The sequence below is a fragment of the Heterodontus francisci genome, chromosome 4, assembly GCF_036365525.1.
Source record: "Heterodontus francisci isolate sHetFra1 chromosome 4, sHetFra1.hap1, whole genome shotgun sequence".
Classification (NCBI taxonomy): Eukaryota; Metazoa; Chordata; class Chondrichthyes; order Heterodontiformes; family Heterodontidae; genus Heterodontus; species Heterodontus francisci.
Genome location: NC_090374.1, coordinates 72,977,220 through 72,990,838, shown reverse-complemented (window position 1 = coordinate 72,990,838; position 13,619 = coordinate 72,977,220). Strand labels below are relative to the sequence as shown.

Sequence of the window (13,619 nt, the reverse complement as noted above, 5' to 3'; positions counted from 1 at the left end):
ACCCCCACCTCACTTGCTTATAACCTGTGACTTTTCTAATATTTGTCAGTTCCGAAGAAGGGTCACTGACCCGAAACGTTAACTCTGCTTCTCTTTTCACAGATGCTGCCAGACCTGCTGAGTGGTTCCAGCATTTCTTGTTTTTATTTCAGATTTCCAGCATCTGCAGTATTTTGCTTTTATTATATAAGAATTCATTCCCTATTTTAAAGTTTAAATAGCAAAACTTGAAAAGCAGAGAAGTAGAATTAGTTGGAGCATGGGAATAACAGTGCAAGCTGAGTAAAAAAAGATGCAAATCCAAGATGGTACAGTGCCACTACTGACTGGATGGTGTAATTACAGTATAACAAGTTTAAAGAGGCTGCTTCTGTTGTAAATGTGAATATCGGAATTTGTAACAGGAAAGATTTGACACAAAATTGTGACAATAGGAAATAAGGGTTTTGTACTGTACACATTGATGAGATTTATAATATATTGCATAGATTTCCTTCAGAAGGGTAAAAAGACATGCCAACAGCTCAAAGTTAGTTCAGTTTATGATAAACAGTATTTCCCTCTCGAAGTAAGCAAAACAAGCATGTTAAATTAGACAATGCTTTATCCTGTGGCTACTAAGACCAGGAGAAATTAATCAAGAAACATTGCGAATACAGGGCAACTGTTTGGATTTCTTGGTCAAAATTTATGTCCCTTGGAATTCATAATCCAAACAGATCAGGAAAGATCCAGAATTTGGTCTAAGCCTATATCTCCTAGTTAACCGCTAAATGTGGCTTTGTGGCCAAAACTTAAAACTAATGCACATTGTCTTAACCTTTTGGTTCCATCAGACCATATTGTTCAACTGAAACACTGGATTAAATTTTACCATGGGCTTCAGAACCCTGACCCCAGGATCAAATGGGGGTACCTAGCCTGCGCTTACCGGCAGTCGAACCGGCTCAGCAGCCTCCTAATTGGTCGCCTCCAGACTCACCGTCCAATTAAGGATGGCGGGCGGGCTCTTATGCTGCCAGCCCAATCAGAGGACCGGGAGCTTTGGAGGCTCGGCAGCCTCAACAGGAGAGGTGGGTACAGCTGAGACAGGTGAGGGATCAAGAGGGTGCCTCCATTTTGAGGCACCCTCAGAGGGGGGCATGGAGCCTCCAGCTCCAATGACTCCCTGGGCGTCTGCAAGGAGGCCGCCTCCATGAAGCTTGTGGCCTGCCCACACAGAGGGGTGGGGGGGGGGGGTGCAGGGGGGGGCATTTCACCGCAGATAAAAATCAACCTTAATCTAGCTTTTAATCATCTAACTTGGCTGCCCACTTACGATCAATGGGAAGCCAATCTGTGTCCGTTCCTGCCGCTGGGAAACTTCTCAGGCGGTGGGACTGTGTCAGGGAGACGTCCCGACCCCACTCCCTGCTTTTTTCCTCCCCCAGCCTCTCATCCCATCTTCCGGGGGCCCATAAATTTCATCCCTATAACTACTTTCTTCACTGACATTGATTTCCACCTGGCACTTTTTTGCCCATTCCACCATCTTAAAAGTGGATAAATCCCCAGACCCAGATGAGATGTATCCCGGGCTGTTACGTGAGGCGAGGGATGAGATAGCAGGGGCTCTGACGCAAATTTTCAAATCCTCTCTGGCCACAGGAGAGGTACCAGAAGATTGGAGGACAGCTAATGTGGTACCATTATTGAAGAAGGGTAGCAGGGATAAACCAGGTAATTACAGGCCAGTGAGTCTAACATCAGTGGTTGGGAAACTATTGGAAAAATTCTGAGGGACAGGAGTAATCTCCACTTGGAGAGGCAGGGATTAATCAGGGATAGTCAGCATGGCTTTGTCAGGGGGAGATCGTGTCTAACTAACTTGATTGAATTTTTCAAGGAGGTGACTAGATGTGTAGATGAGGATAAAGCAGTTGGTGTAGTCTACGTGGACATCAGTAAGACTTTTGATAAGGTCCAGCATGGAGATTGGTTAAGAAGGTAAGAGCCCATGGGATCCAGGGCAATTTGGCAAATTGGATCCAAAATTGGCTTAGTGGCAGGAGGCAGAGGGTGATGGTCAAGGGTTGTTTTTGCGAGTGGTAGCCTGTGACCAGTGGTATACCGCAGGGATCGGTGCAGGGACCCTTGCTGTTTGTCGTGTACATTAATGATTTAGACATGAATATAGGAGGTATGATCAGTAAGGTCACAGATGACACGAAAATTGGTGGTGTTGGTGATAGTGAGGAGGAAAGCCTTAGATTACAGGACGATATAGGTGGGCTGGAAAGATGGGTGGAGCAATGGCAAATGGAATTTAATCCTGAGAATTGTGAGGTGATGCATTTTGGGAGGACTAACAAGGCAAGGGAATGTACAATGGATGGTAGGACCCTAGGAAGTACAGAAGTACAGAGGGACCTTGGTGTACTTGTCCATAGATCACTGAAGGCAGCAGCACAAGTAGATAAGGTGGTTTGGAAGGCATATGGGATACTTGCCTTTATTAGCCGAGGCATAGAATATAAGAGCAGGGAGGTTATGATGGAGCTGTATAAAACGCTAGTTAGGCCACAGCTGGAGTACTGTGCACAGTTCTGGGCGCCACACTATAGGAAGGATGTGATTGCACTAGAGAGGTGCAGAGGAGATTCACCAGGATGTTGCCTGGGCTGGAGCAAATACAAGGAGAGCAAATCAACGGAAGCATTAGTGGAGTACAGAAAGTGTAGGATGGAGCTTAAGAAAGCAATTAGGAGAGTAAAGAGGGGATATAAGAAAGCTCTGGCTGGTAAAAGTAGGGAAAATCCCAAGATATTCTATAAGTATATCAATGGGAAGAGGATAACCAGGGAAAGAGTAGGACCCATTAGGGACCAAGGGGGAAATTTGTGGGTGGAGCCAGAGGACATTGGTAGGGTGTTGAACGAACACTTCACATCTGTCTTCACCCAAGAAAAAGAGGACGTAGATATGGAACCTAGAGAGAGAGACTGTGAGATTCCTGAGCAAATTGTCATAGGGAGTGACAAGGTATTGGAGGTTTTGGAAGGCTTAAAAGTGGACAAATCTCCAGGTCCGGACGATTTGTGTCCCAGGATGCTTTGGGAGGCTCTGACCCTAATTTTTAATTCCTCTCTGGCCACGGGGGAGGTGCCAGAGGACTGGAGAACAGCTAATGTGGTCCCACTATTTAAGAAAGGTTGTATAGATAAGCCAGGGAACTACAGACCAGTGAGTCTCACATCAGTGGTAGGGAAACTATTGGAGAAAATTCTGAAGGAGAGAATCTATCACCACTTGGAGAGGCAAAATTTGATTTGGAATAGTCAGCATGGCTATGTCAGAGGGAGGTCATGCCTAACAAATTTGATTGAAGTTTTTGAGCATGTGACTAGGTGTGTAGATAAGGGTAGTGCAGTTGATGTAGTTTACATGGATTTCAGCAAAGCCTTTGACAAGGCCCCACATGGGAGACTTATCAAGAAAGCAAATGCACATGGGATACAAGGTAACTTGATAAGGTGGATTCAAAATTGGCTCAGCTGTCGGAGACAGAGAGTGATGACAGACGGCTGTTTTAGTGACTGGAAGCCAGTGTCCAGTGGCGTACCACAGGGATCTGTGCTGGGGCCCCTATTGTTTGTCATTTCTATAAACAACATAGATGACTATGTGGGGGGTAGGATCAGTAAGTTCGCGGATGACACAAAGATTGGCCGAGTGGTTAACAGTGAGGTGGAGTGTCTTAGGTTACAGGAAGATATAGACGGGATGGTCAAATGGGCAGAAAGGTGGCAGATGGAATTTAACGCTGAAAAGTGTGAGGTGATACACTTTGGAAGGAGTAATGTGACACGGAAGTATTCAATGAATGGCCTGACACTGGGAATTTCCGAGGAACAAAGGGACCTTGGTGTGTTTGTCCATAGATCTCTGAAGGCAGAAGGGCAGGTTAATAGGGTGGTGAAAAAGGCATATGGGACACTTGCCTTTATCAATTGAGGCATAGATTACAAAAACAGGGAGGTCATGTTGGAGTTGTACAGAACTTTGGTAAGGCCACAGCTGGAGTACTGTGTGCAATTCTGGTCGCCACATTATAGGAAGGATGTGATTGCATTGGAGGGGGTGCAGAGGTGATTCACCAGGATGTTGCCTGGGATGGAACATTTAAGCTATGAAGAGAGGCTGGATAGGCTTGGGTTGTTTTCACTGGAGCAGAGAAGACTGAGAGGTGACCTGATCGAGGTGTACAAGATTATGAGGGGCATGGACAGGGTGGATAGGGAGCAGCTGTTCCCCTTAGTCAAAGGCTCAGTTACGAGGGGTCACAAGCTTAAGGTGAGGGGCGGGAGGTTTAAGGGGGATTTGAGGAAGAACTTTTTTACCCAGAGGGTGGTGACGGTCTGGAATGCCCTGCCTGGGAGGGTGGTAGAAGCAGGTTGCCTCACATCCTTTAAAAAGTACCTGGATGAGCACTTGGCACGTCATAACATTCAAGGCTATGGGCCAAGTGCTGGCAAATGGGATTTGGTAGACAAGTCAGGTGTTTTAATGCAGCGGTGCAGACTGGATGGACCGAAGGGCCTCTTCTGCACTGTATTATTCTGTGATTTCAGCTGTGAAGAGAGACTGAAAAGACCAGGGCTGTTTTCCTTAGAGAAAGAAGGCTGAAGGGGGACATGATTGCAATATGCAAAATTATGAGGGACACTGATAGGTTAGATAGGAAGAAACATTTTCCCTCAGTGGAGGGGTCAATAACCAGGGAGCATAGATTCAGGTAAGGGGCAGGAGGATTAGAGGGAATCTGAGCAAAAACTTTTTCCCTCAGAGGGTGGTTGGAATCTGGAATGCACTGCCTGAAGAGGTGGTAGAGGCAGGAACTCTCACAACATTTAAGCAGTATTTAGATGAGCACTTGAAACGTCATAACATACAAGGCTGCAGGCCAAGTGCTGGAAAATGGGATTAGAATAGTTAGGTGCTTTATGGCCGGCACAGACACGATTGGCCGAAGGGCCTGTTTCTGTGCTGTACAACTCTGTGACTCTATCTTATCAGCTTCCTTTGGCCCTCAGAATTAAATTACTGTGCCTATTTTAGTATAATCTACAAATTTGGACATCATTCCCTCCAACCTTATATCCAAATTATTCATGTAAACAGTGAAAGGAAGCGTTTGCAGAACATAATGCTATGAAACACTGCTACTAGGTCCCACTAAATTTTACGTACTTGCATAGCATTCTCCACAAGGGGCACAACTATATCCTGGAAAAAGGCCAATTTGGTAGAATATCCAATATAATGAGAGTAGAAGTATCTCTAAATAAATAAATTGCCAGTCCATGTTTGAATGCTACTTGCAACCTAGATTTTCTGTCTGGGAAAACAGATTTGGATTTCTTGCTGAGATAAGTTGACAATCCTTATTTAGATTCTATATGAGATAACTGCAGAGTTGATAAGCAGGGGTTGAAACTGGTTTCATAATTTTTTCTACATCTTAGTTCACAACAGGAATAGATTGGGAAGCGTCCCAATAAATGTGCTGGACTTCTAAAACCACGCTGGGAGTCCTGCCAAATCCTGGGGGTTGTCTGGAACTGCCAATTTGAGTTAGCCAACAAATTTACTCTTTGAGTAATCGAAGGAGACTTAGCCCAGATGCATTACTTGGGCGTGCAACATTAATGTTTCACTCCTATAAAATAACTCATTACTGATTTCATTTCTTGATCTGATTTAGTGGACCTATACGCTGACTGCGCACAAAATTAGGGTGGATGCTGCGGTGAGTGAGGAAGGATGCATATACAGTTGACATTTGAAAACGTGAAGCAATGTTTGAAAAGGAAAATAAATGAAAGAACCAGGCAATTTCTATTTGCAGCACAGAATTTATGTTGGTACCAAAGTAGCATCAAATTTGAAAGTGTCGGGTAGTAATAGGTCTTCACTGTGTGGAACCCTGTGCATGCAGGGAAATTGTACAAACTGCGCATGCACAGAATGCACAGGTGTTATAAATTCTGAGTGAAACAGAATTTTTTTTCATATCCAGCCAAAGCCTTAGCTTTTGAGAGGTTAAGACCTTGAAGTAAAAACTTCAACTGTTTTAAAAGACACAAGAGGCAATTCAGTGGGTACATTTAACCATATTGTTGTGAAATTTGTAATCTGTTGATGTTTTTAATTTGAAATTTGAACTACTGAGAAAAAAGATAACACAAAATTTTTCAACAAGAATTTTGAATGAACTGGTTATTTTTCACTTTTATTGGTGCATTCTCCTTATCGATAATTTAAGATTGGTTATTTTCGTAATCCCTTAATAGTTTCTCATTGGTAGCATTCCAACCTCTCCCTTTGATTTGTACATTCCTTACCTCTTCAGTTCTGATATGTTGCTCTTTTACTTTGAAAAAAGTGCAAGTGTGACAGCAGAAATGTGGTCTTAGCTGTGGTACGTAGGGGTGACAGGAGAACGGCAGAATAGTAGTTGTTAGGTAGGTAGTGCTGGAGTGGAAGCATGAGCTTAGTGCTAAAACTCTGAAGGGAAGCAGGGAACAGCGCAGCAGCAAGTATGATAGAGACCCTAGATGGGACAAAGTGAGGCAAATGGAACCAGCCTATAAGAGAGCTTACCAAGCAGTGCAGGGCTATCATGAACTACGAAGTGGAAGTCTGCAAGATGCCTAAGTTAAAAGTAACTTGAAGATGGAATGTTGGAGTAGAGTCGGCAGTTGTAAGAGGAGAGCAGCAGCGGTGGAGTAGTTAGCATTGAGGCACAGGGCAGCAGTACTGTAGCACTACCAAATGTAGACACAGCTGGTAGGTCTCTTAGGTAAGTAAAACAGCACTACAGCCCAGGTTCAGATGACTCGGTGTGAGGTATGCAAAATGTGAAGTAAATTTACCCATGACAGAAAAGCAGAATTGAAATAGCATGCTAGAATAGGCATGATAGGAGAGAGTAATAGAAGGTAAGTGTGGAACAGGAAATGTATACATTTGCAAGGCTTTTTAATAAGTTACTGGAAAATCCCATGGCATTGCTTATAGTGGACTGGTAATGTAGCTTTTTTTGTGCACGATAACCATTAAACCTTCTTCCTATTTCCCCGAACTTCTCTTTGGTAGCTACTTACCCCACACATTGCCTCATGTTGTTCTGTCCCCAGTCACCTGCATCGTCTTTTCTGTGATCCCTCCTGTTTTCCCTTCTATGCTTATGTCTGTGGTCTCCTCCATGAGTACCTACACACTTTCCCATATAGCTTTAAAAAAGGTAAAGCCTGTTTCTGAGTGCTGATGTAGGAACAAACTTACAGATTATTTTTAGCACAAAAGCAAAATACCGTGGATGCTGGAAATCTGAAATAAAAAAAAAGAAAATACTGGAAATATTCAACAAGTCAGGCAGCATCTGTGAAGAGAGAAACAGAGTTAGTGGGCTGGATTTTATGCAGCCGGCACGGGTCCCAACACCAGGCCAGAAAGGTGAAGGGAACCCTTCCTCGGTGGTTTTGGGGACCTCAGGTTGCATTTTATGGCGCTCAGGCAATTAACTGCCCAGCGCCGGGGTCCCCCTCTCTTTAAGGTCAGGGATCCTGCCTCCAAGAGCTGTCAGCCATCAGGGAGCCGGCAGCTCAGCAGACCCAGCAATACCACTGAGAATGGCGGTCACTATTGTACTGTGAGACCAGGACCAAGAGCAGTGCTGGAGCCTCAGAGCAGATTAGTGGGGGCCGGCTGGCTGGGCCAAGTCAGACAGACCCCGGTGAGGGCTGGGGGGTGCAGGTTGTTGAGGCCAGGGGGTGGGTGTTGGCACAGGGGCGGCCTTTGCAACCTGTGGCCTCCGTGAGCCCTCCGTTGGCCCCAGATTACCAAAACAGGAGGACCACCCCCCTAACCAGCCCACACAGAGACCGTCTGGTGTTACTGGGCAGCCTCCCCACGTGGTGGAGACACTCACCCCACACTGGATAAGTGCCAGCAGCAGCGGGGTGAGGCCCACCTAAGGGCCTCAACTGGCCCCTGGGCGGGAAGGCTGTCCTCAGTCTACCCCACCCATGACAAAATTGAATGGCGTCAGGAAGGCGACAGGCATTTCACCCCTCGCCTTCTCCGCCTCAAAATTTTATGGTCCCCCACGCCACCATGCCCATCCCCTGAGGGCTGATAAAGTTCAGTGCAACGTTTCAGGTCGATGACCTTTCGACAGAACTGGAAAAAGTTAGAGATGTATCAGGTTTTATCAAGTTTTATGCAAGTACAGAGGTGGGGAAAGGTGGGGGTAAAGCACAAAGGGAGGATTAGTGATAGGGTGGAAGGCAGAGGAATAAATGACAAAAGGATGATGGTGCAAGGCAAAAGGAGATGGAAATGAGTGATGGAAAGAAACAAAAGATGTGTCGAGGGAAGGTATAAATGGGAATAGCAGAATCATTACCAACAGCTGTTGTCCAAAAAATGAGGGCAGAGGTTATGGTCTGGCTTTATGATCAGTATGATCAGTTTTTTTAAAGCAGTTAAAATAATTATACTGTATTTGTATGATTTAAAAGAGTTAGTGTTGGTTTCTCGGCTCAGTGCTGGGGAAGTATCATGAAGTTAGGATAAACTGTGGCAGGATAACTGCACCTTAAGGGGCATATTTTCCTCATATTGCACTTCGATGTAAAAGATTTGCTGGTTGTGATACATAGAGGAAGAACAAACTGGTAAAAATCAGGCAGGTCCTGTTACGGGTATGCAATTCCACACATGCGACTTCTCCCGATGCAGTATGCCCAGGTAATCCTTAAGACCCAAGTGCATGAAGCAAAGCATCTGTTAGTCAGTTAATCTGCAAACACAAGGGATAGTTTATCACCGAAAGAATGAAGGAAGAAGTTTAGAAAGTCTTTTTAAGCAGAGAGTAGTTGGCATGTGGACTGCTCTATCAGAAACAGTTGTGGAAACAAAATCCATTAATAATTTTTGAAAGAAAATGGATCTTTTTTTTAAAGGTATGATGTAAGGGTAAGAGAATGGAACTGAACATGTTGTACTTTAAGAGGGCTGGGACAGTCATGATGGAATGAACAGTCTCCTTCTGTGCTGGAAATTTTTATAATTCTATAAACATTTCTTATTGGTAGCTACTTCAGATGCCTTGAGAGTGGCTTAAAATATATCTCATTTAGTTTAAAATATAGCCAAAAAATATGTTTTCTCAAGAAGCATCCACTCTCCAGATTCCTCCAAATATTCATCCACCAAAAACTAGCATGATTCTCCAACTTGGATTTCCATTTTGTACTGTTTTTTTTCTCCATTTCTTTTACAGGATAACAGCACTCCGGAAGAGCATACACTGTATGTCTGGGATCACTTCATTTCTAGATCTTCTGCCAAGAATGTAGTATTTGTTGCCCACAGTTATGGTGGCCTGGTGTTTGTGGAGTTAGTAAGTACTTTGATTTCATTGCCAGCTGGGACCAAATATGATGCATTTTTTTTACTACACACTGGACATAAGCATACTATACTTCTTGCTCAATGAGACAATGTAAAAGTGATTTTCAGCCTAAATTTTCAAGATATCCACTAACCTGATTTTTAATCCTAAATATTTATTTTGTGTGGATAAATGTGAGGTTCTGTGTTTTGGTGGAAAGAATAAGGTGGCCACATACTGCTTCAATAATGAGTCTAAATGGGGCGGAGGAGCAAAGGGAACTAGAGGTACAGATACACCTAATAAGGCTGTAAAAAAGTAAACAAAGCACTGGAGTTTATTTCTAGAGGGATAGAATTGAAAAGCAGACAAGTTCTGTTACACTTGGAGTGCTGTACTCAATTCTGGTCTCCATATTTTAAGAAGGATATAGAGGCACTGGAGAAGGTACAAAAAAGATTCATAAAGATGATACCAGAATTGAGAGGGTATACTTATCAGGAAATGCTGAATAGCCTGGGGGCCTCTTCTCTAGAAAAGGGAAGGTTGAGAGGTAACCAGATAGAGATCTTTAAGAATATGAAAGGGTTTGATAGGGATGATATAGAAAAAAGTTTTGCACTTGCACAGCAGTCCAAAACTAGAGGTCATAAATATAAGAAAGTCATTAATGAATACAATAGGGAATTAAGGAGAAACTTTTTTTACTCAAAGAATGTGGGCGACACAGTGGCGCAGTGGTTAGCACCGCAGCCTCACAGCTCCAGGGACCTGGGTTCAATTCTGGGTACTGCCTGTGCGGAGTTTGCAAGTTCTCCCTGTGACCGTGTGGGTTTTCGCCGGGTCCTCCGATTTCCTCCCACCACCAAAGACTTGCAGGTGATAGGTAGATTGGCCATTGTAAATTGCCCCTCGTGTAGGTAGGTGATAGGGAATATGGGATTACTGCAGGGTTAGTATAAATGGGTGGTTCTTGGTCGACACAGACTCGGTGGGCTGAAGAGCCTGTTTCAGTGCTGTATCTCTAAATAAATAAATAAATTAGGAACTCGCGACCACAAGGATTAGCTGAAGCAAATAGCATAGATGCATTTAAGGGGGAGCTAGATAAGCACATAAGGGAAAATATGCTGATGGAATTTGATGAAGAAGGTTGGGAGGTGGCTCATGTGGAGCATAAAGGCGAGCAAAGTCCAGTTGGGCAGAATGGCCTGTTTCGGTGCTGTAGATTCTATGTAAGTTACTATTTGCCCTCTGGTACCACTATTCAATTATGATTCTTGACTGTGAGGCTCAGCAGGCTATTCTACCACAAGGGAAAGAGTAGACCCTGATACTGTCTGCACCAGATGGACACAACACACATTTTCAGCATGGTTAGTGAATAGTAATCACAAGTGGGAACACTGGCTAATTTTCTCTTATTTAAGTAACGCTGAGGTCGATTGAGATCAGTTAACTCAGCACAAACTGGGATTTTCAAATCTGTGTGCTTCAACTACTCACTGAATAAATTTGCTGAACTGAGGAACTCTGTTTTTGTTTCAATATTTTCTTTTATTAAAGACAAAATCCAAAATATATATTTAATAAAGTACAATAGTTCAGAGATAATTCTTCTGTGATCCCATTGCAATACCCTGCAAACTGGGTGAAACAGAGTGTTATAAACAAACTAGGGGTGATAAATATATCATTGTCCCAGACAGATGAAAGGAAAATTTATTTGATGTTAAAACTAACTTTTGGGCTCATTACAACAATGCACAGGCCATTTGTATAGGCAAAGGAAACATTCTGAAAGTTTGTTAACATGGTTATACTGCATGTACAAAGAAAACAGAATGAAAGGCTGAATTGATGGGGATTTGTATTTAATTTCGCTGCCAAAAAAGAACATTGGAGCACTGTTTTACAATGATTCTAAATTAAATACAAATTTATATGAATTCTCAAGTTTAAATATGTTATTTTGCATGGTGAGAAATGCAATAGATGTTTAGCAAAAAGTAAAATTTATGTTGTTTGGATTTAGTAATAAATTTTGGAAAATTTTGGAGAACTGAATTAAAAACATATTGCAAATTGAAAATGGAGAGTGAGATGATTGACCTTTAGTCAGCGAAGTATTGGTGTTGCCAATGGATATGGTAAATGATGTTTGTCCTCAGACTAAACAATGCAAAGTCTTGCCACCTAAAGACTGAAATGAAGGGCAGTGGATGACCAGTGTGACATTCTTCTGTCTGTGTCTCTCGTCACACTGGTGGATATTTTTTCCACTTTTGTTCTTCACTATAATGTATCCAGATGTCTCAGAGCAAGGCTTGACATCTGACCTTGGGGCTTTAGGGTGAAGATGCCCCTGAGCCTGTGAATTTATCCCAGGCTGGGCTAAAGTCTTCCACAAGGCATTCTGGTCTTGGTTCAGGAAGTAACCAGTAAATGAGAAGTTATAAAGATGTTTTTTCAGGAAAAGAGGATAGTGGGAGGAACAAGTTCTCAAGACTTCTTGCAGTGCAGGGGCTGAATGCATGAATGGCATGACATAATGCATCCACAGGCACATCCAATATCTGTCACAAAAGAACTAGAACTTTAAAAAAAGCTGACATTGATGTATCATTATGTTTTCAAATTAATGGGTGCCACAATTAATCATTTTAGGACTGTATGACTCCCTTCAGTACACACTCTAACTCAGAGGTGGTTTTTTTGAGTATACTTCAGTTCTTCAATGATTGTAAAATATTTACAAGCTTTTAGGTCCTTGAAAGTGAAATTTTACATTCCATATGTTGTCAGGAACCTGTTAATTTAAAAAATAATTTTCAAAATGTTGGTATTAATCATTTATATAGATATGATGTATTATGAACATATTCTTCTTTAATTTTTTAAAGGGCAGCCATGTTTCAACATTTAATTTAATGTCCATTTGTGTTATTGCAGTTTTAGCTGCATTTTCAAGTCCAGCAGAAACATGTCATTTAGTCTATGGCTACAGTGGAAGCTCAGACTGAAATCATGTAAGCGCAGTTTGCTGCCATGCAGGCTCAGACTGCTACCATCATGACTGCAGGTACTAGTTCTCAAAGGGGTTTGCAGGATCTCACAGCAGTTTGTCCTCCAACACAATATGAGGATTGCTGAGGCTTCACTTGGGGAGCATGAATCTGCTGTCTTCTGTTAGGATGCCAGCATATGTCCTCCTATCACTGCCACTTGGCCGTTGACCTTGCTGTTGCCTGTCAGCCAGCTAGTCCAGACTGCTGTTACCTGTGTCGAGGTGGGCGGTCCAAAGCTGGGCCTTCCAAGGCCAGTGTCCCCATGATGCCGCAGGGTGCAAGATGCAGCAGACCTACGAGTCTGATGTGCTCCGGAGAATATTGCAGGCCTCTTTTAGTGCAGTCCAGGCAGTGGAAGTGCCACTTGACCACTCCAATGGTCTGCCCAATGACATTCTGTGCCTTGGCTCTCATTATACATATGTGCCTTGGTTGTGCACCGATTCATGAGCCAGGTTGTCAGCGAATAGCCCTAGTCACCCAGTAGCCACACTTGGTTCTCTCCTGGTAGCTCAAATGCTGATGGCACAGTGGACTGGTGCAGAATAAAGGCATCACGACTGCTGCCAGTTTAGCAGGCATTGATTTGCATGATGCGCTATGCATGATCACACATCAGCTGCACATTGAGGGAGTGGAACCCTTTGCAGTTGTGGTACATCTCTGAATTTAGATGGGGCATCCGTAAAGCAATGTATGTGCGTTCACAGGCAGCCTTTTTTTTTATTCATTCATGGAATGTGGGTGTCACTGGCTATGCCAGCATTTATTGCCCATCCCTAATTGCCCTTGAGAAGGTGGTGGTGAGCTGCCTTCTTAAACCGCTGCAGCCCTTGTGAGGTAGGTACACCCACAGTGCTGTTAGGAAGGGAGTTCCAGGATTTTGACCCAGCGACAGTGAAGGAACGGTGATATAGTTCCAAGTCAGGATGGTGTGTGATTTGGAGGGGAACTTGCAGGTGGTGGTGTTCCCATGCATTTGCTGCCCTTGTCCTTCTAGTTGGTAGTGCTCGCGGGTTTGGAAGGTGCTGTCTAAGGAGCCTTGGTGCTTTGCTGCAGTGCATCTTGTAGATGGTACACACTACTGCCACTGTGCATCGGTGGTGTAGGGA

At 43.5% G+C, this 13,619-nt stretch overlaps 1 protein-coding gene across 12 annotated transcripts in view; it reads left to right on the top strand.

The window, feature by feature from the left end:
- arb2a (ARB2 cotranscriptional regulator A) overlaps positions 1–13,619 on the top strand; it is a 771,898-nt gene that overhangs the window by 390,713 nt on the left and 367,566 nt on the right. For all 12 annotated transcript variants that reach the window (XM_068029690.1, XM_068029694.1, XM_068029691.1 and 9 more), the window contains one exon: positions 9,329–9,448. In XM_068029690.1, the coding sequence (XP_067885791.1) occupies positions 9,329–9,448 (120 nt within the window). The remainder of the gene's footprint in view (positions 1–9,328; positions 9,449–13,619) is intronic.